This window comes from Pseudopipra pipra, chromosome 9 (genome assembly GCF_036250125.1).
Source record: "Pseudopipra pipra isolate bDixPip1 chromosome 9, bDixPip1.hap1, whole genome shotgun sequence".
Taxonomy (NCBI): Eukaryota; Metazoa; Chordata; class Aves; order Passeriformes; family Pipridae; genus Pseudopipra; species Pseudopipra pipra.
Window position 1 is genome coordinate 25014314 of NC_087557.1, and position 26279 is coordinate 25040592.

Sequence of the window (26279 nt, forward strand, 5' to 3'; positions counted from 1 at the left end):
CAGTCTCTTCATAAATTATGCAGTTTAATAGGTGAATTTCCATGAGGACGTTGCCCATTACAGCACAATCACTTTTTCCAACACACAAACAACATAGAAAGCTCTTCAACATGTAGTCCTCTGAATATAAAATGTTAATAGATCAAGAGGATCTCATTCTTGAAAGAGAATAATAACTGAATATTGAAATGTACCATAGTCAGACTTAGGAAAGTGATAATATTTTAAAAACGGAAAATAAACTGAAATCATCCAGTGCATACTTATTAACTACATCACAATTCACTTGCAGAGAGGCTTTCTGTGAAATTTCAGAGTGCATAATCTTGTTCTCAGAATGACATTTTTTTTCTTCCATTTTAATGGTGACCATTGGGAAAACTCTTATCCTCACTATAAGTATTACAGGTCTCTTGGGATATCTGAAGATAATAAATAGCGATTTGTCATACTTCTGTTATTGGTTTGTGTGATTATAAAAATCTATTTTAATGAAATTCAAGTGTTCCCATGAATAATGTAAATCTGCATTTTATTGGAAATAAAGTCAAGTTTTAAAGAGGACTCATTTGGAAACTGTGGTATTAAAAGCACTCTCAGTCACTTGTCCTTAGTACTTTCAAGGAAACAATCGCTTCTCTCAGGTGACTCACCAGACTGTTTACTTGAAGAAATGCACTGAATGGGGATTATTTTTTTTTTTATATGGGAGAGTAAAAGATCGTGCATAAGGAATTCATTTTCAGGGGTCAGAGATAGGTGTGATACACTTCAACAAGAGGGCTGCAATAGCACAAGTTAAGTTTTTTATAATATAAATTCAAGGCTTTCCCTCTAAACAAAATATATTTTTTTTTTAAAGTAGCAAACCAGGATATTGACAAAATTGTGGGGTAGTTATTTTGATGTTGCTTGTGTTACTTTCTTGCCACTACTGTGATATGGAATGATACAGTATTTCATAAGGGATTGGCTGCCATTAAAAAATACTGGTTTCTTCCGTGGCATGGAAAGGAAAGAAAGAAGAAACTACTGAAGAGTTGCCTAGAGAAAACTTCTCATATATCTCTTATAAAACAGTTAACACAATCTTCTTTAGGTTTTTTTTACAATAACATCAAAACATAGTTTCCTAGTAGATTCTGCGCGTTTCTGCTGCTGATTTAACTTGATGAGGTTATTTCCTGGTGTGATAGGAGTTTTGGAGCCATGCTGAAAATTTGTAAAGAGCAAAATTTATCGTGGTTTCAGCGTGGCTCTGTGTGTGGTGTCTATGCTATATGGCTTTGTCTGTTTTCCAATTAAAGTATATATTTTCTTTTTAGTAGGAAGAATTCTAGCTACGTATGAAGAAAATACAAGAGATTTCCTGTTCCCTGACCCTAAGCTTACCCGTGGGCACCGTGGTTTAGAGCGTGAGATTTTAATGAAGAGGTCCTCTTCTTTTACAGTGAGTGAATGTCTGTGGATTGTATTTATGACACAGTCTGTTTCTCTGAAGAAACTCCTTGAACTGCTTCAAATGAAAAGCGATTACTTCTGACAGGTTTTGCCATTTTAGGTGTTGAATGTACAAATCCACAGCTGAACTTTGGTGAAAGTATAATCTTTTCTCAAAATGCTTCAAGGAATTATTTAATGTGAAAAAGTAAGTTTCCACTTGGTTTGCAGTGTGGCACCATGACATGTCTCCATTCAGTTTAATCTGTGGTGCAGCTGGAGTGGTGAAGGGATGCAGGAGAAGAGGGAGATGTCATGTAGACTGCATGATTCTCAACAGATAAACCACATAACCCTCCTCCTCAGTCTCTGTAGAATTTTTCAGACCATTTTGGAACTGTTTTGGACTATGACAGTCACTACAAATTTACAGTGCTATCCCATCTGACCTGTGGGCCTCCCTGAAGTGCGAGGTTACCAATAAAATAGTAAGTTACTGAAATTTAGCTCAATGCTGCATAATTGCTTTTATGTTCCCAAACCTGTTTGTTGAGGTCTGTTCGGGTCATTCACTCTCATTTAGTAACTTGCCTTTTCTACAGTTTCAAAAAAGCTATGATAAACAGGAGATAATTGGCAGAATGAGTGCAATGAATTAATGTTAATTTTCTGGAGATAAGGACTCAAGTACCTATTAAATGAAAATGAATTCATCTCACACTGCCCTTTCATAAAGTTTGGCTGTTGAATCTTAAGTGTCAGCAGAATAACTCAGGAAGGCTCATTAATGATGGTGGTGATGGTGTGTTTGGGGATTTGTTTTTGTGTGGTCTATTTTGGTTAAGTTTTACTAATGGATTGGCAGGACATTTGGATTGGGAAGATAGGGACTCAGTTGTCCTGTCTGTTATGATTAGACTAAAAGCACATGGCAGGAGGGAAATGCTGATTAAAGGTCACTGGTATCTTTTAGCTGGTGTAATCTTTCCCTTGCAAGGGCAGCCTGGAAACTGCCCAGTCACTTGCAATTAAAAGTGCTAATTTGGTGTCTAATGCTGTGTTACATTTGAATGCATTAAAACTGTGATTTTGTGCTACAAAACGTATAATTCTGCAGCCCCTGCAAAAACAGCCATTATTTTTTGGCCACAGCACCTCTTTGAGATGGCTCATCCTACACATGGTAGTGGTGGCTCGGGAGATGCAGTGGAACTGTTTTGCTTTGATGCTGCTTATAGAATAGGTACTTTCCCGGTGTTGAGAAATAAGAGGGAGGTAGTGATAAATGAGGTGGTATTAGCTAAATGCTTTTAGATTTTTTGTGAACACGATACAGTTAGTCTCTGTAGAAGCAGAGCCACTAGAGAAGTTTGAGGGGTTTTTTGAGAGACTAAGTTCTTTAGCACAAAGGTTATGTATTTTCCAATAAAGAGAAGGTACCATGATTTGTGAGCTTTGAGAAGATGTGATCAGAGTGATTTGGATATGTAGCTGAATGATGGCACTGTAGTAGCTTTAAAAGGTTGATGTAAGACACGAATGTACTTCCATGTCCTTGGGAGCAGCATAAATTAAATCCATCTCTGCACTGGAACAGGGACTGCAGAAGCACCTGTTGCTCCATTCCATCTCCATTGCAGTAAGTACAGTTTGAGGAAGGATTTTGGCATAATGACTCCCTTTTTGGGAATAATGCAGAAGCTGTGTTTGATGGCGTTGGAGGGAGGCTCCCAAAAGGAATTTGTTCCTCTCCTTACTTGCTATATGGGATAACTGTGAGAGGAGTTTTACCTCCCGTAGAAATGCAGTCTCCAATGCCTCCATCTTCCAGTGTTCCCTGAGCTTTACTGGCAAGTATCCCCTGCTAACTTTGTCGGCACGAAGCACTGAATGTGAATGATAAGCAAAAGGGAAATGTTAAACAAGGTCGTGAGAACCTTCACATTATTCTTATGGTAGTGAGGCCATGTTCTTCCCACATGAAAAGTTATTTATAGCTAGCTGAGATGCTGAATACTTTTGACTGGCAGCTGTGCTTCAGTGGCACTTTGATTCCCCATAAATTTGTCTTTTATTAGAAAAATAAAGGTAGCAACAGCGAGGTTACGGTTGTGGAGTTCAGATAGGCAGCGACATGCAGTGTCTGCTTAACACTGCTAATCTGCCAGTTGGAAGGAATCCCAAGTTGAGAGGATCAGAACTCCTCCAGAAATCTGGCACTTGGCTGATAATGTCTCTGGCTAAATGTCTTATGAGGCTTACAAACTCAATACGCACACAAGACGTGCCTCGAGTTATCTCTCCTGGTCCAGTGTTGCCCAGCTGAGGCTCTTGCTGGCTCTTCTGTATTTCTCTGCAACCCTTGCCTTTCAGAATATGTTTATGCCTTGACTGTGGTAGTGACTTCTTACAGATGTTCTTATCTCCATTCCCCACCCTCATGCAGTATTTGCCATGTTACTTAAAGCAGTTTCTTTTTAGTTATGCTATCTCTCATTAGCATGCCAGTATAAGACCTTCTGTTATATTCATACATATTTTTTTAAGCTACAGAGCTGTAGTTACACTCCTTACAGTCAAATGCACATATTAAACGTGGGTTTGAACTTTTCTTCTTCTAAATATCTTCAGTTTTTCCATGATCAGGTTAGTGTTATGCCCATATCACTTCTGTTTAATGACTGGTACAGCAGTACTGGCAAGCCTGCTCAGGCCTGCAGACATCACTAAGCCAGAGGCAGAAGAATAGATCCCAAAAACTTTCTGGCTGGATTTTCATTTCCAGGTGTCTTTGGGGCTATACAAGAGTCTTTACATAATACTTTCAATACATATATTGAATATCCTTCAGCAATGCTGAGTTTGGGAACTGTGGAAATCAGAAGAACTCCTCTGATAGCTTCTGACTTGTAAGATACTTTCAGCATATCCATGCCTGTGTATGCAAGTGCCATCCTTTATTCCCTCTCCACAAACTATTTCTTCGAAGAAACCATGGATTTGTGCTTTTTTTTTCTTTTTAGCTATGAGCATTTAACAATTTTGTAATCATTTTCAGTCTCTGTAAAAGCAGTAGGTGCTCTATTGTTGCATTTTATAGTAGACTTTCTAATTCTGATGTGTCCTTTCTTACATTGTTGATAGCACTTGACAATTCATTAGTGATAAAAATGAGTTGATTAAAGATGATCAGTTTAAAACCTCTTTTATATGCCATAACTTGACTTGATTGAATCCTGGACTCTGTTAATTGCTATGACTGAGCTTTCTTGGCATTTTTGTCATTTCATTTCCATAATGTAACCTGTGGCTGGACCATATTCCCTGGTGGGAAATCAGTGTGTGCTTAGGCGGGTGGTGGAGGAACTTCACTCATGAAGTTCCTGCTAATTCTTAGGAATGTGGGACAGTGTCACAAACAGACCGGCTCCTTTTCACATCTCAGTGATTTTGTGTGTTCATGTGCACAGATGCCATGCACACAGATGCCTCAGGCAGCAAACTCTGTCCATGTTGAAAGAAGACAGAGTGGAAATTTCTAGGGGCACTTGATTCTCTCTTTGCTTCTGCAGAGCAGCATGCACATGTATGATTCCCACTTGTTTATAGCATATGTGTCATTTAGTTCTTTTATGCCTTTTTTAATGCCTCTGTTTTGGGAAATAATGCCTGTGTGTCATAATCCCTGCCGTTCACACCCAGTAAATTTTGTATACGTTGCCCAATTCTATCTGAATTTAACAAGAAATAGAGCCTCTGAGGTATTATGTTCCTAGCCATGGCTGCAGTGAAACAAGGTGAGTGGAACAGAAACTGTTGGCCACGTAAAAAGGGAACTGGCCACGTAAATGCTGGCCATGAGTATGTGTGTGCTGTGATTGACCAGGAGGCCCAGTTGGACCCCACTGATTCCAAGCTGGTCAAAGTCGGGCTGCCACAGGGGCAAGAGGGGATTGAGAAGAGATGGAACGTGGTTACAGACCAAGGGAGACAATCCACAGAAATCAGACTGCTCTAATGATTACAGAATGAAGGGTATTCTTAGTCCTACTGTTGCAAATGAGTAGTTATTTGCAGCGTGATTGACTAATTAAACAAAATGTTTTTACAAAAAAAAGTGGCACAACTGAGACTATTCATAAATAAGTTTACAAAGTTAGCGTTATTGAAACTCCTAGAGCATGACTGAAATTTTTATTGATGCTATGTAACATGGCATGAAAAATCTTTAAAAATGCTTTTGATAAAAAAAAGTATTGAAATAAAAGTCAGACCTTAATTGTTGTACGAAAGAAGTATAATCATCTGTAATTGAATTGTCAGAAATGCAAATGTTAGCATCTTGACATTTACCATTGCTGTTCTGTCTTTTCTAATTATCTTTATTAAAGGCTGAAATTAACAAAGGAAATGTCTGAAAATTAGGAATAGTTTGTTACATTAGGTGACATTTACCTCTTTGATACCATTTATCTTCAGTTGGAGCTTGATGTTCAATTATTGTCTCTCTTCTAGGGAATTGCACCAAAACTGAGATTTTCTACAAACTCCCTTATTGCAGAAAGTCTGTTAAGCTCAGGAAGGAGTCACATACAGGTTAGCATAATTTAATTGTTTGCAATTTAATTTCCAGATTTAATATTGATAGCCTTGCTTCCAATTTTTGCATGTGCTGCTCACTTCAAACTTTTCTCATTCTTCTGTTGTGGTTAAAGCAGTTATCATGGGTGCTTGACAACTTGATTAAATTTTTAATCAAGTATGAGTAAAGAGTGAGTTTGGTGCATGACAGTAAATGCTGAGAGTTCCTTGAATCTGAAACAATTATCAGCTGCTGTGTTCTGTGATCAGCTGAAGTGTCAGTCCCTGGTGTATTTGTAGGTGGGAAGATGGCTTCTCACCATTTGTTACAGGCACTTAAAATTAAGGACAATGAAAACGAGGTGAAGTCAGACAAGGTACATTATTAAAACCAAACCAATTAATTTAATTGTTTTCCATAACTATATCATTAACAGTCATGGAAATGAAGATTTTTATTTTTTTTTGAAATTTTAATCTGGAAATGCTGCCTCTGCAACAAGTGAAGTTAAAGGTGAAGAAGCACTCTTCTCTGGTCTCACAGATTGGAATTTTGGTTTGGTTTCCTGGCACAAGCTGTCATGTACAGTTACTCTTACATCCTTCTTTTTTTACCATATTATTGAAAAATGGTGCAGCATCATTAAAATGGAATGGTTGTTAGGAAGTGTTGCGTGCAAAGACACTTAGGTGAGTTTGACCTGTTTGTGGCATTGTTAATGAGTCCATGGAGAAGTTTCTTCCAAATTTAGCAAATGAAATATATTGAGACAGAAAAAGAATTAAAAAAATCAGTGAATATTGTCATTGTCAGAAAACCAGATTCTGTGAAGGTGACTTGAATAAGGGAATTTGATTTAAAATTTAGAATGTCCCTAAAAGTGTCCAATATGTTATGAATAGCATATCAGATTTGCTTGTGTTGTAGTGAAGATTTAGTTTCACAGCTGTTGTAAGCCAGAAGCAGCACAGCTTACTTCTAATGAAACTGAAATTAATCTTAAAGAATTAGGTCCTGTTTGTGTGGGCCAGTTCCATCCTCTGGCTCACTGTCAGCTGCACAAGTGGTAGTTCAGGCTGTGTGATGTCAAATTCAAACTGTGTTGATGCAAAACAAAGACACAACCTCAGCCTCACTCATGGTTGGGTGTAGAGAACTGAAGGCAAGCTGGACATTTTATTTTTTGGGTTCCTGAAGTAGTACAGGCAACATGCAGATTTAAGACTAATGCCTACTAGCTTGAGCTTGAAAAAGAAGTTCTAACAGGAACAAAAGTCTTGCTGTACCATTATTTTTTATCTTTTACAACCTGTGAAATTGGGCCAGATTTCACCAAAAAAGCCTGATTATCCATATTGCGGTATTCAAAGTTAAAACATGCTGCTGATTAAGTAGCCTGGTAAGAGCTGTAAAATCTAGAGGGTTAATTACCAGCCATGGTGGTGTTTATTCTAAGGTTGGACTTGATGATCTTGGATGTCTTTTCCAACTTTAATGATTCTGTTATTTGGGAAGATCTTTGGAGGATGGTCTTAAAAGTTTTGGGGTTATTTTTTGGTGGGGGGAAAGTATTTTTCTTGACTAAACTTTACTTCTTGATTATAATTCTTTAAAGAAACTAGTAAAATTCACCATGGTCCAAGAAAATATGAATTTCAGAGAATGTAATTACACTTTTTTTAGGGAACTCTAAATGGATAGAATTTAAACTGTTAAATAGGCTTCTATTTTAATTTATGTATGTTATTCTAGATGGTAAGAATTTTAAAAGGTTAAAATAAAAGTTTAGGCAGATGGAAATACGCTTCAAATCTGTGTATGTCCAATCCAGGTAAAGTTTGTGTAAAATACACTTGTGACAAAATTCAATTTCATTTTTTACAGTCTTTGTACACTAACTGTGTAAGAAAGCTAATTGAGTAAGTATCACTTAACCTTAACATCTAATGTGTAGTAATGTGTACTTTAACCTTCTGGTTTCAGAGAAAATGGTAAACATGTTGTTTTTTAAATTGCTGTTTGATTATAGTTCTGTGAGGGGAACTTCAGATGGCATGGCATCTATTTCTGTTAAATTATTAGTTCCTTGTTTGCATTACGTTCAGTGATCTTTGTTCTACAACGCTGTCAAATCAGATAATTCCTCTTCTTCGCTTTAGGCTGGTCTGAATGGGGTACATCGTTCAACCCCAAATGGAAAACTGCACACAAAGGTGCTGAAGAAAAACACTCTCTCACCCGAGAAAAGCAGGCACAGCTTGGCATCAAAGAACTACGAGCAGCCCACGATAGCTTCGAAATCACGCTCTCCGTCCCCGTACACCAAGAGACGGATGTGTGAGCTCTCAGAAGAAGCCAGGCAGCGCCTGGCCCATTTAAACCTGGGTCCTCACGAGTTCAGAAGAGAAACCGATAAACCTCCGTTCGTAGTTAGGCGGGTTTGTATTCGCTCCAAAGTGCTCCCAGCTTAAGCTCAGATCCAATATTGTTCTTTCGCTAAACACCGCTCCAAAAATTCATTCAGCTCTTAGTTTAGATGAATAATTTTTCTCTCCTTAGCAGTCTGTCACATAGTGATTTAAATGTAAAATTAACTAAAATAAAATTTCTTTTATCCGCTTTAGTAACAGACAAAGATCAAATTCTTTCATGAATATCTTGGTTAAATTCTCTGAGGCCCCATTTCTTTTCTTCCAGCGCACTAGACAGGATAATAGGTGTATAAATTCAGCTTGGAAGTAATTGATATTAGTATTAAAAATTCCTGAATAAGGCTTTAAAGAAAGGGTGTCTAGTCACATTATGAACACTTACACTTCCTCTCTTTCAACTTTTTTTTTTATGTTGGCATCCTGTGATCTTTGAAGCACTTCCCTTGCTCAGAGCTACATCTCGAACACTCTGACTTAGAGTTCATAACATAAGGACTTTTTGCCATACATGAAAAATTGTTCTGATATTAGGTACTTATTTAAAGAAATTGTGTGTAAGAGGTTTAAAATGAAGGGGCTACATTTCCCAGCCACCTGGAGGATTATATACTTCTATTTATTCTTTTTCCCTCTTAATTTTTCTTCTGATTGCAACAGTCCTTTGGTTTTAGTAAACCACTTTGAACGTGTAGAGGCAGAAATGGGGTTGTTCTTATCCTGTGCTCTGACATTATGATTTGTCTACAGTTTTGGACATTGTCCCAGGCAGTGAGATAATCTAGTGTTTAATTTGTTTGCTTCTCACTTTATTTTTTTTCAGTATCTGTAGAAATTAATTAGTAATATCTTGTCAAATTTCAGAATTCTTTTCCGAGTTTTATTCTACTTATAGGTACCTTTTAGAAATTCAGAATAGCCTTAATAAGTCATTAGTCATTTATTAATCAACTGTTTCTTTCTCTCAGATATTTTTCTTTCAACTCCTTTTATTCAATTCTTCTGGTTTTTGGTCTGTAGCTGAAGTTCACAGTTTAATTATAGCATCGTTAACACTGATTATTGATTTTCAATGCTTGGCTATGTTTGTATAAAAAATGAAAAAGCTTCTCTGTTAATTTAGCATATCCCGATTGTCATGGCCTTTCTAGACTAAGAATGCTCTTTTTAGGGCATCTTTACTGTTGAGGACTCTTTTGGCCTGGAGACTTTGTGTTACATGAAGATTAAAATTGGATTATGTCAAATGTAACTTTTTTAATTAGGAAGAGATTCAGATCTGTCTTGGTGAGATCTGAGCTGTTTAGAATAAATATGAGACACCAAGAATTACTTAAAAACACTGCAGACATTACAGATGAAGGATAAACTATCTGCATTTTCTTTTTTTTTTTTTTGGAAAATAGGATATTCAGAGTTTTCTAGACCATTCTAGAACTGTTTTGTTTTATGAACAGTAATGCTAATAATACACACTAGCAAAGTGTTATGAAAATAGTTTTAAATAGTACTTAAAGAAGAGTAAAATATTTTAGAAAGTACTAGATGTGATCTTATGAACAAAACCAGAAAAAATAGGAATTGATACATTTGATACTGAGTATTTTAACAGTATTTTTGCTTCAGGTTGAACAAAGAAGTCCTGGTGTTAAACTTCATACCTGGTGTTCCATGCGAGAAAGCGCAGCAGGATCCTGGGCCAAGGCAGACCATGGTCAGTATTTCCTACTATAGACCTCACTAGTGCTTTTGATTTCTGCAGTAGGTTATTTTGTTTGAGTAGGATTTGTTATAACATTGGGGTTTTATTTATTATAAAAAAGTCAGTCTGTAATGGACAAAAAGCTGTTAGTTCTTCCTAAGAATAGGAAAAATACTGAATAAACTACTGCTTCCAAGGGTGCCCTTGAATAATCCTTTACCTCCTGAAATGTGGGACATAGTTCTACATGATGTGAAAACAGGAGTAGAGAATACCAAAGCCAAACAGGCGAGTGCTCTGTTTCACTCCACTTGTTTTGTTGAGTGGATAGTGGAGCAAATCAGCACCACGGTTTGTGGGTGTGTTGACCAGGCTTGGAGTGCTGATTATTTTGAAGTTCAAGGGCTCTGTTTCTTCAAAAATGAATACTGTTTATTTCAGCAGTATTTGTGAGTAGTGAGATCAGTGACTTACCATTATTAATGAGCATCCAGGACGTGCTCCAATATCTGCTTCAGCATTCTTTGGTAACAGTAAGTGAGGGTTTAATAAAAAGTGTGGGACCAGAAATTTAAGGAAGTGCCTTAAAACTTGATTTTATTGCATGTGTCTGACAATTTGAGAATTTTAATGAGTCTCATCAGTATTTGTTTATGTTTGCTCTGCCTCATTTTTATTGCATTTCCTCACTAATTATAAATTGTTTACATCAAATCATTATGAACAGGTTATTTTACATTTGTTGTGTGTCATAGCACTGGGTGCTGGATTGTAAAGGTTTCACATTCCCTTTGGGAACAGGCTCACCAGTCTGTGATCTCTGAGTAATGTAACAGACCTATTATCATCTGATACCACTGCATACTTACAAACTGAGTTGGTGGTTTCTGGCCAGTAGTTAGGAGGCTGAAATCTACCTCAATATCCAGAGGATTTACTGGTCACTTGCCTGTGTCTTGAGGCTTATCTGTAACTTCTGAAAAAAAAACAGATTCCTGGGATTAGAAATCTTAACAGACAGTAGAGTTTAGTCCTTTTTTTGTTTTTCCTGGGTCACGGTGTGAGGGTTGTTCAGTACAAACTGATATAGCAGATCAAGAAGGCAGACATAATTTAATGTCAGTCCCCCAGGGTTGAGGTGCATATTGACACTGGTGAAAAATCCTAACCCAGTATGGACCTAAGAGTTTCCCAGTGTAAGTTTCCACGGGCTTCATACTCGTGTCTGTGGGTCAGTGGGGAGGGAAGGAATGCAGAGGTGATAGGAGGAGGGAGAGTTGGTCACAAGGAAACTTGTTCAGAGAGGATTAGTAAGGTAGAGTAATGTACATGAGAATTTTGGGGAATGGTAGAGCTTGATTTGATATTGATTTAGGCAATGAGTAGCATAACAAAATGTGCCACTTCTGTCTATGCAAAAAATGGTGCATACCCTGATTCATTATTATAAACATTGTATTCCATTAAATGTGAAGTCATGGTTTTCAGCTAAAGAAGGTGATTTCCTGAAAGATACTGAGGAGACTGTTTAGAATTTCACAGGGTATAATAATAATAATAATAATAAATTGCTTTAGTTCTGTTTGGGAGGAGAGGTAAGATGCCTTGTAAAAGCTTTTCATAAAATTTAGGACATTCAAATTTCTTTTTAATTTCTTCTGACATGCACCTTTTTTCTTTCTCCAGATCCTTCTCTTCTCAGCAGCTACAGACACAAGAAAACTGAAGTGAGTACTGTGAAGTGCTATTGGTAACACATTGGTTTTTTGTGAAGCTCTGAGCTTCCTAATCCTTCTTGGATTGTCTCGCATAGATATTTTTGAAACTTTATGTCTTTATCAAGGACATTTTAAACTGGTCTAACCCAGTTAAGGCCTGCTGATAGGTTATTTACAAACAGTAAAGGGAAACTTAGGACTCTGTAAAGATGCTCATGCCTGCAGGTACAGAACTTGGTTTTCCTTGGCATTAAGGCTTGCAACAAGGCCATAGAAGAGTCTTTAAATGCACTTTGCATTTGCCTTCCCAGTCATTCTGAGAGTATTCTTCCTTCTGGAATTGTATGGAAAGGTAGCACTGGTAGAACTGGCAAGCCAGTTGTGTTATTTCTCATCCTTTCTTTTTCAGATTTTAACTTCTTTGTGTATTAAAAGGATCTGAAGATTAATGCCAAGGTTCTTTTGGGTTTTGGTGGGCTTTATTCTTTACATCCTCATTTAGTTGTTTTTTGCCTGTGTTCCTGTAGAAATTGTGGGTTTAGGCATTTAATTATGTGTGCCCTAATAGATTTCCTAATGACTGGGAAAACTGGTGATAACAGGGAGGAGGAAAGAAGGGGAATTATAAGGATAAACCTTGATATATATTAAATGCACTTTCAGACTCTAAACTTTTATTACCAAGGATTACCAAGTTTTGTGTACCATGTGAGTCTAATGTATTGTGCCACTTCTGGATTGTTCCATGGCTGTAAATGAGAAACAGTAAAGAAAATAGAGAATTTCTACTAAATATGCTAAATATCTCTTCCTTTTTTTATTTTAAGGTCACATTATCACCCCCATCCCTCTGCCCCTCCCCACCTCCTTTGCCATCCAGTGGGAAAGTAGATTGTAGGAGCAGTCATTGGAGAATGCAGAAGATAGCTGAGCTACAGGTTAATTCATCATGTTCTTGATGCCACCAATCACTTGTGATTCTCACAAAACCAGGTTTGAAGAGAATGTATCTTTCTCTTGACAGAAATATAATATAGCTTTGTTTTAGAGGAGCTGTTTCCCAAAATTGAGGAAAAAAAGCCCTGCAGCCTGGAAAGAGCTAATGAATAACCTTATTATTGTTGATCTGGTTTTGGTTTTTTCCCTCAGCTTTGGGAAAGTGCTTCTGTAAAAGTCCCCATGCCAGGGAAAAGGGGGGTAATCCATGGCAACATTTTAGTGATGTGTTTCAGGTTAAGAGGAACTATGAAAGGTTTAACTAGTATAGTGAAGAGTGTGTATAAGATGAGTAGATGGGCCTGAGTCTTCCCTCGAGGAACAGCAAATTCTGAGAAAAAAAAAGTCTTAAGAATGAGAGATCTCAGAGTGAGGAGGAGTCTAAGATTTGAGTTGTTCAGACTCTCAGGCATTATTCTGAATCTGTGATTCCTGGAAAGGTTAAGCCTTTAAACTCTGCAGTCAGAAAAGGTGATAAAAGGGCTGTTACAGTAGACTTTGCCATAGGATGGTGTGTTAGTTACCAACAGATTCCTCTGACACTTGTTGATTACTTTAGTCTAGGGCTCTTTGAAATGAGGGTCCTTGTTCTTTCACCAGCAGGCAGATATTCCTGAGTGTATGTACAACCTTTAACCTTTTGAGTTGAGAAATAAAACCACGAAAACTGTACGTCTTGGTACTCATAATAAATTTTAGCTTGGCGGGGTATTTTTCAGGCAAAATCTGCTCGTAGAAAAGACTTGGACGGTTGTGTTGTTTGCAATGAGGATGAGCTCTCAGGTCCACCCAACAGACAGTCCCATTCTGCTGGTTCATTAGAGCATTCAGCACCTCCTGCATTTCAGGAGCATTCCCTGAGTTCTGTGCTGCATCGGTCTTCTCTAAGGGAAAGGTAATGACCTGGTTTTGTTTATGAAACTCTGGAATTATTAATGTGAACAGATGATAACAGTACTTGCATGTCTATAGTTTGCATGTGTGGAGGTGTGTGGGCTGAAGGGACTGAAAAATCATCTGCAATAATGATGTTGTTTGACTTTTCCTCAGGTCATGTGTTTGCCATCACCTCTCTGCCTAATGATTACAATCCTAATAATGTGGCAGTGAAAATCTCTATAACAATGACACCCCAGATTTCATGCTGCCAATGTCCATCTGAAACAGAGAATACTCAAATCATCAGTGTTTCAGAGGCAATTAGAATCTCAGGAATGTAAATACAGATACATGTCAAGTAGGTTTTACAGGAGGTACTTGGAAACCTTTTTCCCTTCTGACTTAGGACTAGTGTTTGTAAGCACATACTCGTTGGCTGTGCTGTACTCAGTGTGACTAGTGTGCATAACATGCTTGGGCAGCTTTAATCTACTCAGTGTATTATATTCCAATCTTTTTGCTTTATTGACGTCCTAAGATTTTGTTTTGTTTGAATTGAAGCGTGGGCCTCTGCAGCAATTGTGTGTACATTAATTGCTATATTTAAATTAGTTTTCTTAGTAGTCTCCGCTGACCCCAATGGGGTTGGGTTGGAGACAGTTTCTAATAGCCCTTAGTTCTGTGGATTTCCATCCCTGGATTAATATTTTGGGCACACTTCACAGCTTCAGTGTCTTATGAGGGTGGAATGGAAGAATTATCAAAAAGCAACAGATGGTTTAATGCTTAAGCCCTCCAGTCCTTCAAAGAGAGTATTCCCTACCTCCTGCTGAGTAGAAGGTGTACTTGGTGCTTCTCTTGTAAATTCAGTAAGTTACAGGTTTTGCTTTGTGGGAGCAGAAAAACTGTTTGCAAAGCTGGGCCTGAGTAAGCAAATACATAAGATAATTGGGAGAAACTAAGGATTAAAGTGATGTCTTGTCCTAAATGCTGAAGATGTACTTTGGTGGCTGGTTCATTCTCTGTTTGATCCCTGTTGCCATTGGTACCCCAGGTAGTCAGTGCTTGCAGGGTGCATTTTACAGCCTACACACAGCCTAATGCTTGTTTTCAAAATAGAAAAACTGTCTCAGTTTTTTCTTTAAAAAGAAAAATGACAGATGGCAGGTGGGGACTGAATTTTTAATACTCACAAAGATCAAGATGGTGTTTTAACATCTTCCTCTGCTTGAAAACTTGTTTGTTAGTTGTTCTGTGTAATAGTGTGTCTTGAGAAGTGTTTTGCGGAGATTAGGATGTATCTGGGGTTTGGAGGAGGTTCCTTTGTCATCTTGTCTGCCTCCCCACTCTCTTCTGACAATGTTTGTGCATTAGTTACCCATATCTGGGGAAGAGATACTGTCATGGTGACTTTTTTATCCTTTTCTTCAGCTGGATTTCTTATGGAGGGGTTGGGGCTAAATTATATACGCATTTTATTTAAAGCTGATGGGGCACCTTCTGTTGATAGCAGGAAAGCCTTGTGTGTTATGAGCTGCTGTTACATGCATAGTAATTTAGTCATCTGCAAGTTAATCTTGAACTTGTCTGAATGTTCTTGCTTTTTCTCTTTATGAGCCCCTCTCTGGAAGAGATTTCTGATCTTGTGAAATTATGTTTTTTCTTCTTATTAGAGCAAATGTTCTCAGCTCTTCTGAGCTGTAACATCTCTTTATGTAAAAGATGTAACCATTTACTTCTGTCATCAGAAAAAAATTCAAAATGAGAAATAAAGGGCATAGTCTAGAAATTTTGATCTCTGTTTCATGCTGCTGAGATAACAATGGTTTTAGCTGATTGTGTATTGAGAGTTATACTTGGAATGACAAACATGGTTGAGAGGTCAGTGTTTGGAAATGCATGCAAACACTGCTGTTCAGATCATAGAAATACAGGAAATATCAGCAGTACTGAAAGTATATCAGTGTTAGTGTAATTGAAAGAATATGGAGCCTTATCTCACAGCATTTGGTGTTTATTTCCTCAGTTTTATTTTGAATTACAAAGACAAATTGCTTAGCATATCCAGGCTATTTTTTTTAATGCTAGTCAATCCACAGTCAATATGAAACTTGACTCCCCACCTTGACCTTTAGTTCCCTCTTTTCCCTTTCTTTTTCTAAAAAGTAGTGTGAAGTGATGTCTGCCTTAGGAGTACTTCCCAGAGCCCTGCTCTGTAGTTCTTAAGCCACTGCAATACTTTTTAGTGGTACAGAAATTGTGGTCTTCCATATGCTCCCCTGAACCCCTTTGTCTCCTTTCTGGCAGTTTCCAGTCCCTTTTCTGTGAGCCTGCAGGAGACACCACAAATCAGTCCTCTTCCCTTTTCCCCACTGGGTTTGAGACAAAAGCAGAACTGATTTACTACTGAACAAGACAGAAAAGTTTTGCATATTTATTTTTCATACTTTATTTTTACATTTTTCATTATTTACATCACTTAAGGAAACCATTTGCTGATGCTGAAAGCTGACACTCAACAGAATGATGTGGCCATACAACCAGAGGTCCTTTCCAACCCCAAATATTCTGTGATTCTGTGATTTTTGGGTTGTAGCTCCTGTGCAGACCAGTGGCACATACACACCCTGGAGTTCCTGCCCTCGTGTGTGCCAGCAGTGTGTCAAGGCAGGTGACTTGCCCCCCCAGTCTGGTTGGTTGTGCAGAGATCAGTGGCCTCTTGTGCAGGGGTGAGCATCCTGAATGCCTTGGGAAAGAGCATTAGTACTCTGTTGTCTCAGTGCTGCTTCAGGAAAGCAGCATTCGAGTCCAGTCCTTGCTTTCATCGTGCACATCCCTCCTCATGCATTCCTAGAAGATGGTGTTTTTCTTGGGGACTTACAAGCTAAGCCTTCCCTGCAGCACTGAAACCTGCAGCAAAGTACCTTTCATAAAGGAAAGGAGAAATAGTGAGATGGATTCTGTAAGGTCAAGAAGTCCTTTGAGCAGAGCTGTGTGCTGGCACAAGAGAAATCCTTTTCTCAAGAGACCACAACAATCACAGGAGTATTTGACTATTTCTGTTATGTGAGAGGCAAAGCTACTTCTCATGCATTTGGAATCAAAGGATTCTTTTTCCTACTCTGGAAAGAGCACGCTTTTGCTTTTGTTTCCAGACTGAAGTGCAGCTTGATATCTTTTTTCATGTTCTCCTGGTTATGCTGCTGCTATGTGATCTTACCTACTATAAAATCTAACAAAAACCTAAGTTCTCTTTGAAGTGAGAGAGAGGTTAACTGTCTGGATCAGATGCCCTTCTGTAATATTCCTCTATTGTTTAACTACCATATTTTTATATTATCTTTTTCAAAGTAGTAGGGAAAGAGCAGCATGAAGTTAGATATTGCTAATGATAGATATAATGATAGATAACAGATATTAATGAAATATTAGATCCTACATGAAGTCCTTGAAAATTCCAGTTATCAGAATCAGTGATCTTGAAATGTGTCATGCCAGGATCTTGGGGGTTAGTTTTGTTGCACAGCAAAATCCAGACACAGGTAGTTCACCTTTAGAGGCTGGCATGCATCCTAAGACAGGGTTTGCTTCTGTGAGAGTGTGTATGTTTTCAGTGCTGAGAACTTTCTACTACAAAGTAGAACACTGAAAAATATTGCAGACTTTTTAGGAAAAAAGCTTGCTCTGGGGAGAGGCTGCAAACTAGGTTTCCTGTCTATTTCTAGCCATTTAAAAGTAATTATTTCTGATTTTTGGAATGCAGTTTGGTAGGAAGGTTGTCCTTGTATGGTTTGGGTTTATCAATCTCACCTCTTGGGGAAGTTTACTTATTTTGTATTCTTTAAGTTAGCTTCTGGAATCAGCACTTGAAAATCAGTTATTTCACACTATATTCTGCAAAACTGAGCAGTACCTGAGCCTTGTTTCATATTTTTGACAAACATCTGTACTATTTGTCATCTTCATTGGTTGGTTTTGCTGCAGCAGTAAGTAAATTTAAAATTGATTGCTGTCAAAGCCATTTTGTGTATAAATTAATAAATTCAGAAAAGATAGAAGGTAATGGAAAAGCTTCCAAAGAGCATAAGGAGGTGCAGCCAATTTGTGACATGCTAATGATTTAGTACCTGAATGGCTTCAACCTTTTGGGGGCAACTGCTCAGCTGGAGTATTGACTTTCATTGAAATCTCGGAAGCTGTCTGCCATTTAAGTTTCACTTTTTCCATGAGGATGATGTAGAAGGGCTGGATATGAAAAGGAGAGAAAAGAAAGCATTTACTAATTTAAGAACTCAGCACTGAATTTGTCACTAGGCTTCAAGGCCCAGTTGTAAACAGGGCTTTTGAAAGTAAGAAAAACTACGCAGAAAACATTGGAAATTTTTACCTTTTTTTTCATTTCTTACTGAAGAGGGAGAGCAAATTGGTACACAGCTAAGCTGTCAGCTTCTGCTTTCAAATATTTAGGCTTCTGTGCTTTGATTTAAGGCCTTGGCTGTGTGTAGTTGTTTCTGCTCCATAGTAATATTGTGCCCTGGTGAAGCAGCCTCCCTCCTCCACTGCAAATATTGTGAGAATGTCGGGGGGGTCTGTGTTGGTACAACTTCATTACAGTTCAGGGTGGTGTATACCAAGATAGTCTCTAAAACACTTCAGAGCTGCATCTGCACTAAGTTGCATAGCCATTGGTCATTTTAAGAAAAAGCAAAACAAAACTGTGTCCTTGACTAAACTGCCCAGAAAAACTCTTTAAATGTAGCCCAGCTTTTCTATTGTGCCTCCATACAGACTAGTATACACTGCAAACTAAGTTCATCGTACTGAATTACCACTTCATGTCCTCTTAAATGAGAATAAAGCAACTTCTTTCCTTACTGTGAATGCTGAATAAATGCCTGCATAGACACAAAATCTGGGAGAGGGTTTTTTTTATTTCAGAATCAAATATATTTGGCTTTGTTGAGACTCTCTCCTGTTCCATGTATAAGTTGTTGCAGATACTTTCAGGAGCTTTAAGAGCTCTTTGTCCCTCTTCCCCCCAGTTACAGTAGCGTTGTCTCCATTTGTGAATCTGATACTGCAGGACTTCATTGATTTCCGTCCTCTGATAGTTTGTCCTTGTGTGTGGTTTTGCTCAGCATGAAGTCTGTGTCTTTGAAGCTGATGAATTCTTCGTGGAGGCCACATGCACCGAATTGTTCACGAGGCGAGGACGTGCCATGGTGGGGGAAGGGGTCACGATAGGCATTGCAAATATTCTGCAGCAGGATTTTGCATTAATTCTGCTGATATGAAATGTATTAGTATCTCCTGCTGAAATGTGATATTAATGTTTTTGCTGTGTGCAAGTGGATGATTGGATTGTCTGACATTTAAAAGTTCCTATTTATTACAGCTCTCGAGTTTGCGAGCTGCTGTTTGAGTAGAGTGCATGGGTGGATGTATCCTGTTTGTATTTCTAATGGAGTATTTCATCCTAATGGATAAAATTATACATGAAAATAATCTCTAGCACAAAATCTACACTGTCTGCCTGGTTTCTTTTCTTTTTTTCATCGTGGTAGATGTTGTCTGTATGACCTTAAAAAAAATCCTTATCTCATAAAAGAAAATAAATGCCTTTAGTCACATTACAAGGGAAAATGGTTCTGTTTCCTTGATCAGATTCAACACAACATCTTTGAAATTAATCTTGAAAAGTTCTCTGATTGATCTGGCTTTTTCTAGGTCACTGAGCTATATTTCCAAAGTGTTTATACAATCTATTGGAATCAATAAACAATTTAAACTGATGTAACTGCAGAATGTTTGCAAGTCCCAGGGAAAATTGAAAGTATGACAAAGAATACAGCTGTAGAAGTTTATTTCGTTTATCAGGACAAACAGTCATTGAAATGAAATGACTTTCCTTTCAGCACTGCAATATGGTAGTGACACCTTAATCACATAAATAAGTAGCTAGTCATTTTAAAGAGTCGTTACTGGTGATTTTGGGCAAATGGAATCCCTTTATTTATGCTCCAAGAAGCTGTGCTATAAAGCCTGTTTTATAAAGTATTCCCAATAGGAGAGTTAGAATATCACAAAAAGGTTTCACTTCAGATTATAGTTGTTACATTTTAGGCATGATTTTATTTTAGTTTGCGTTTCGGTTGGTGTAAATATTAACATTATACTTTAAACGTGGATTAGACTCTATAGTTGTTACTAAAATTAGACAATAAAATACTAGAAAAGCTAATTAAAAAGAAGCTGATACCGTTTTTAATCACACTTAAGCTTTTGATTTTATTTTTTTTTTTTTCTTTGGTAAATGAAGTTTGGGGTCTGTGTGAGTGGCCAACGTTTGTTATACCACAGCGCACACTAGTGGATTGATCGGTAAAATCACCTGGAGAAAGAAATTTAATAGTTTATGAATTAAGTACTTAAATCTTCTTCTTCTTGCAGACACGGCCGTGTATTTTCTAAGTGAATACAATAGCTAGCTGGGTTTTCTTTTACATTACAGGTAAATACATTTACCTCCAAGGATATTTGTAAATTTAAGGTTAATAACAATGATCTGAAATCTTACATAAGAATTTCATAAAATTTATTTCCCAAAGGCAATATATTCCAACTTCTCAGAGCCAGCAACCTGAATGTTGGAAGAAGAGCAGCTGCTGTATAAATAAGAGAAAATGCCATGACTTCATGGGTCTATCTTTTATTTGTCAAATGGGAAATGTCTCACTCTTACTGCATCTAGGATGCAGATTTTTAAACATGGATTTCAGAAGTCCTTTAATATCAGTAAATGTTGTAAATCCTAGTGGGAAGTCATAAGATGATAATACCACTCCTGCCCCTTTCCTTTACCTCTGTTCTTTAAAAAAAAAAAAAAGAAAAAAAAAAGAAAAAGAAAGTTTTTTTTAGCAAAGCACAGGTGGTGATAGAGCACATGCATTGTAATGCAGTACATCAAACTGGGTTTGACTGCATTGGGGAAATGAATGTTCCTGCCTGCTTAAGGGACTCACACTTCTGTTTCTTTAAAGGCCATGCTTTTCTCCTCTTAACAAAATCCACAATCCATTTTACTTTCATTTAGAAAATGTTATGTGAGGTCTTTCAGTGCAACAAATCACTGGATTCTAGTGTGCAAGACAACTGTGCAGTGTGGATTTGCCATACATGCTCCTGGGCTTGAAATTAATTGTAAATGCTCAGGATGCCAATACAAGTGTTATGGCCAGTCTTGTGAAGACTCTTGCCTGTAATGATCTCAAGATAACTGTTAAAATCATTAGAAATATGGAAATACATCCCCCAATGGATTATATGTTTTGTCCTTTCAATATTGTGTCATTTCTTGGCACCCATTCTTGAAGAAAAATAGAAACATTCACGAATAGGTGATTTGATTTAAAGAAATTCATAGATAAGCTGAAAATACTGGGGCTGTTTAGAAACGAGAGAGATATCTGGGAAAGATAAGCAACAAAAAGTGCATCTAAATAAGTTGATTAGATAGAAGAAGATAGAAGAAAATAGAAGAAAATTACTCAAAAGCAGAGAACTGGTCACTTTCTACTAGTATTTCAGTCTATCTCTCTCATAATAGAAGGGCTGATCCAAAGGATAGCAAAGAGTTATGTGCCCTTCCTGTAACCTTCAAGGCAGCCTGGCACATCCCATTTTCAGGATCCTGCTTCCATTAATTTTAACACTGCCAGGCTACTGTTTTGTACTGAAGCTTTCTATGTGTATACTTGGCTTGTTCTTTTTGGAAGGAGCTATATAGTTCTTTAGCTGTGTTGAAATTTCTGGAGGTTTGGTGAAGGTGAACTAAGCCAGGCACGATCAGACTGGGGATTTGAGAGTGATAGACTGGATAACACAGGGAATGTGATAAACTGGAGAGAAGAGGGCAGGAGGACTTGCAGTCCCAGTCCCACAAACCCGCTCAGAGCCCACTGTGGAATCTCAGGTTCAGGGTCATGGTGTTTCTCCACTGCATTAAATTTGTGAAGGCAGCTGTCAAAGTATTGTTGCTGTTCCTGGTGCTGCTCGTCCACTCAGGGTATGGCAGCTCTGCCCTGCTGTTGGCTGCTGTTCCATGAGCTGGGATTGCAGTGGCATGGCTTTGCCAGCTCACAGCTTGCCCAGTGACCCCTGTTCATATGATGATACCATATCATGAGTTTTTATTTTCTTGGTGCAAATTGAAGTTCTCAGAGGTTAGAAAACACTGAAATGAAGGTGCACAATCTTCATTTGGCACCCAGTTTCTATCCATTGTGATGAGATTGAGTAAGTAAACATTTAATAACTTTTCCCCAATAATTCTTTCCTTATATTGATGTCCCTTTTTTTTTTTAAATACATTTTTTAACGTACTAACACGTGGTTGGTGTGTAGATGATTCTGTTCTTAAAATCTTATTTGCCTCCTTTAACAGACTGAGATTAACTATTGATATGAAATTTCTGGCATGTTCTGAACTTCTTGAGAAGGATGAGGGGTATTTTTTAGTAAATGGCAAAAAAATGTGATCCAAAACACAAAAGGGTAAAATCTAAAAGTAGCTGTTAGTTTCAAGTTACCCATACCAAGCAAGCAACCTGCTTTTTAATGTAAAAAAGCAACTTAAAATGTAGTCCCTCTTATGAAATAAAGACGTTGAATTTGCAGTTCTCTGACTCCATGTGTTTTCCAATTTGCACACACCAGGGTTATCTTCCTGTTGATTTTTTCCAGTGAAAATAATTCCATGTGTGCAATACTTCCTTTAAAGAGAGGAAAATGAAACCTGATCACTGGGAATAGTGTAGCTTTTCTGTTCTGTAGGGACAATACTCAAGTTACAGAACGATCAACATTTTCCATGTTTTGCATCTTCTGTTGGTGTTGTGGCTGCATAACTGTTTATGCAATGCTTTGAAATGTTTCTTTACTTGTACCCCAGAGGAGAAAAAGAATCAAATCTAAACACTGTGCATGTTCCAAATAGGAGGAAGTAATACATGCTTCATAATTACAAAAAAAAAAAAAAAGGAAATCTGAGTCGAAAGCATGTTTGAGCTTTTCAACAAGAAAATATTTCTTCTCTTTGTTTTTCTTCTTGCAGGTTTAGCTCTGGTTGGCCTTCACCAGCAAATGGAGATGAGATCCATAAAAGAGTGAAAAATATTTTAAGGACACACAGTGCTAGGCAGCGCCTAATATTTGTAAGTAAGACTGCAAACTCAATTCTTTCTTTTCTCCAAAGTGGCTGAGGAAGAAATCTGTGCCTATAGTCTTGGATTTGTTATAATGTTGTCCTTTGAGACAGCCTTGATTGTAGAAATACGGATTTGGTGTGTGAGCTCAACTGTTTCACACTGATTTCAGCAGCCTCCTTACGTGTAGCCTTTATGGGCAACTGGTACCTCTCATGGGTTATTGAGGACAGTTACATTTGGGTTTATTTTTTTTATATCTGGTTCTCCACTTCCAATTTAAGCAAAAAAAATGTTACAGATGTGTAGAACATCAAGGTTAAACATGTTGTGCAGCTGCACATCAGCAGCTGCTTGTATCCAGCTGTTTATAGAGCTAATATTATTCTTCAGATGTGTGGTTTTTTTCCCTAATTACCTGGCTTTCAGTGAACAGAGCTCTTTATCTAATGAGATTACGCCTGGGATCAGAATATTTTGCCCTTGATGGAATTTTGAAGTGCAGTTTAAGACAGACAAAAACTTTTCCTGTTGTGATTTTGAGAAGCGTGGTTGTGGCACAGCACAAGCCAACACATTGTACCAACTGAATAACAACATTGTTCATCTGCAGGGAACTTAGGGTCTTCAGTGTGAGGTGAGGTGAAAGACAGGTAAGATAAAAAGGATGTAAGGATGAGAGGTAGGTAAGATTATGATTAGGAGCTCTGGTGAAATTATCATGTCCCCAGATTTAGCCATGTTGGGCAGCTCCTTGTCAAACCTCGTTCTTGCCTAATCTGATTATTTTCTCCTTTCTGTCCAATCTTCATTTTTAGCTTAGTTGTGGGTTTTGTTTTAAACTCAGAAAAACCTTTTCACGTGCATACTAAGACTGTCTGATCTAGTTCTTGCTGTACCTCCCTGAGTTTGTATGTGAATGTTATGATTTTGTGAGCTGCTGCCTCTCAAACAGAAGATGCCCATCACATTTCAGAATAGGTACAAGTCATGTAAAATGCTTCTCTGATGTTTCAATGAACTTAAGATAACAAATTGGATTTCATGACAGTCCAGCACCTACCTTTAATGAAAGTTTGCACAGCCTGAACTATCTCCAGTGGTCCTTGACTACTTTCCTTGAACAGCAGACCATGACTTTACGATAAAAGATTTACTAGTTTGTTATGAGAGTTGGATGGTTGGTTACATGGTCTCTCCATACAGTTAAAAAGACTGTGAAATATAATGGGTAAAGGAGAATTCAATCATTTTTTCCTATTTACTTTTTTTGCTTATATCCTTTAAAAGTTCTACTCTAGAGTGACTTACACATAATGCAGCAATCCACTCGTTACTGCAGTACTGCACAAATGTGTTGGTTTCTGCCCTAAAAAATCCAGCTGTTAGGGTGTTGGCTCTTTAATTACCAATCTGGTCAGAGCAATGCTGGTAAAGGACCGTTTATCTCACTCCATTTTCTTCCACTGAGCAAAAGGATGCTACAGAGAAGTCTTGTGGTGTTTGATAGTTGTGTACAGCTGACTTGTGAGTGCTGTGCTAACAGCGGCTGACCCAACTAAAAAAATAGACAAAAATATCAGTTCTCCTTGCAGTGAGTACTGTAAAATACACCAGGATTGGCTGTGCTTCCCAGATGGCCCAAAATCTAGGCTGCGTTGGTGCACAGTGGGTGGATGAGGTAAATGGGTCATTTTTAAAGTGAGTGAATAGTAAAGCAAGTGTGCTCACAAAGTGGTGAGCAGATTTTGGCTTCAATCTAGAGCCTTTTCCAAACTTTGGAAGGTTAAAAAGTATCTCTTATTCTGTTTCATTCCAAAGATCCCAGTGCTAAATAGCCATTCCCCAAAGTACCCAGCTGTGTCTTCCGAAATTTCATTTTCATAGTGTTCTGTAAAAATAGTGTGACTGGAGCTCTGCTGCAGATTCCTTAGGGTGTCCACTGTAGCTTTCTGCTGTGACATTCTGACAGTATCGTAATGTTTCCATCTTTTTTTGCTTTCCTGAACATAATTTGCCTCTGGCAAATGCTGCAGAGTTTTATTTACCACTGTACCCCATTTCCTCTTCAGTGCTTTGTAGTCTGTGACTGCTGAAGGAAGAGAGCTTTCCTGTTTACAAACACACTTATTACCTTGTATTTCACCACAATAAATTCTCTTAGGTTTTTCCTCATCCATACACCTGCTGTTCAGCTTGCTCTGCATCTTATTGCCATCTACTGCTATATTTATTGTCTTCTCTCCCAGTTCTGTGTTACCAGCAAGTGTGATTATTTTTACTGCACAGTCTTTTTTCCAATTATTTCTCCTATAGCATGAAAGATGACTTTGTTTACTAATCCTTACAGCAATTGGCTTCTGCTGAAAGCATCACTTAGTATCACCTCTTAAGCAGGGTCTTTGCTCTTCAGAGTAGAGTGAACGTGGTTGTGTGTGGTGGAATTTCTACCATCCCATCTCGGGTGAGCAACTGGCTCCCTCCATGTGAGGTGTTTTGTTTCTCCCTTACTTAAGAGGGCAAATCTGGGTTAATTAATGTCTAGATATCATTTGGAAGGTAAGACTGCATTCTAACAACTCCTAAGAATACCACTGAAGGGTCATTAAGGGTATCAGATATTTTTTGAATAGGCGTGTACTCAGTCCTGTGTATGGAATCGAAGTATTCAGATGTGTAAAATGCTTCTGTCTGGTAAAATGCATGAAATGGATAATGAGAGCTCATTATGAATCATAATAAGTTTTAGGTTCTTTTTCCCCTTTTCTGCAAGAAGCGAAAGCAAAGCAGTAGGCAGTAGGTTTCATAACATTTTATCAACATGTTTGTTGGGGGTTATTGAAGCTTGTGCTGTCTGCATAGTACTCTAGATCTACACTGTCTAGAAATTCTTTCCAGTTTATTACCTTAAAATTATTAGCTGAATTGTACTGAACTTAATTAAAAGTGTTCACAAATGGCATTTGGCTCATTACACTTTGTCCCTTTCTCCCCCAAGAAATGTAAGTTACTTTAATAGTCTTCTAAATGGAAAGAAAGTATTTTTGAAATGAGATCATTGTAATCAGAAACCAAGGTAATGAGAATTTGATTTCTGGGTTTTTTTGGTTTTGGTTTGTTTGTTTTTTTAGGATGAGAGTAACTCATCAAAAGGAGACGTGACTAAGACAAGAGAATCTTCACATAATGCACCCTTATCCATGAGTGAACTGCAGAGCAGGTATGGAGTTTTTCTCTGACCAAGACAGAACAGTCATACTCAATATTGCCCTTTAAATGTAGCTAAAAATTTCTCTTCCCATTTTAGTCTGTCATATATTGCACAAGGAA

The 26279-nt window shown here is 37.8% G+C and overlaps 1 protein-coding gene across 3 annotated transcripts in view; it reads left to right on the top strand.

The window, feature by feature from the left end:
• SPATA6 (spermatogenesis associated 6) overlaps nucleotides 1-26279 on the top strand; it is a 43650-nt gene that overhangs the window by 7763 nt on the left and 9608 nt on the right. The window contains exons 5-13 of one of the 3 annotated variants that reach the window (XM_064665292.1): nucleotides 1326-1450; nucleotides 5956-6036; nucleotides 8182-8460; nucleotides 10078-10165; nucleotides 11840-11880; nucleotides 12699-12809; nucleotides 13587-13762; nucleotides 22859-22958; nucleotides 23386-26059. In XM_064665292.1, coding sequence (XP_064521362.1) covers nucleotides 1326-1450; nucleotides 5956-6036; nucleotides 8182-8460; nucleotides 10078-10165; nucleotides 11840-11880; nucleotides 12699-12809; nucleotides 13587-13762; nucleotides 22859-22958; nucleotides 23386-23436 — 1052 coding nt within the window. In that variant the 3' untranslated portion in view covers nucleotides 23437-26059. Of the gene's footprint in view, nucleotides 1-1325; nucleotides 1451-5955; nucleotides 6037-8181; nucleotides 8461-10077; nucleotides 10166-11839; nucleotides 11881-12698; nucleotides 12810-13586; nucleotides 13763-22858; nucleotides 22959-23385; nucleotides 26060-26080; nucleotides 26170-26279 lie in introns of those variants that run through there. The other 2 variants (XM_064665289.1, XM_064665291.1) reach the window with 2 other exon arrangements.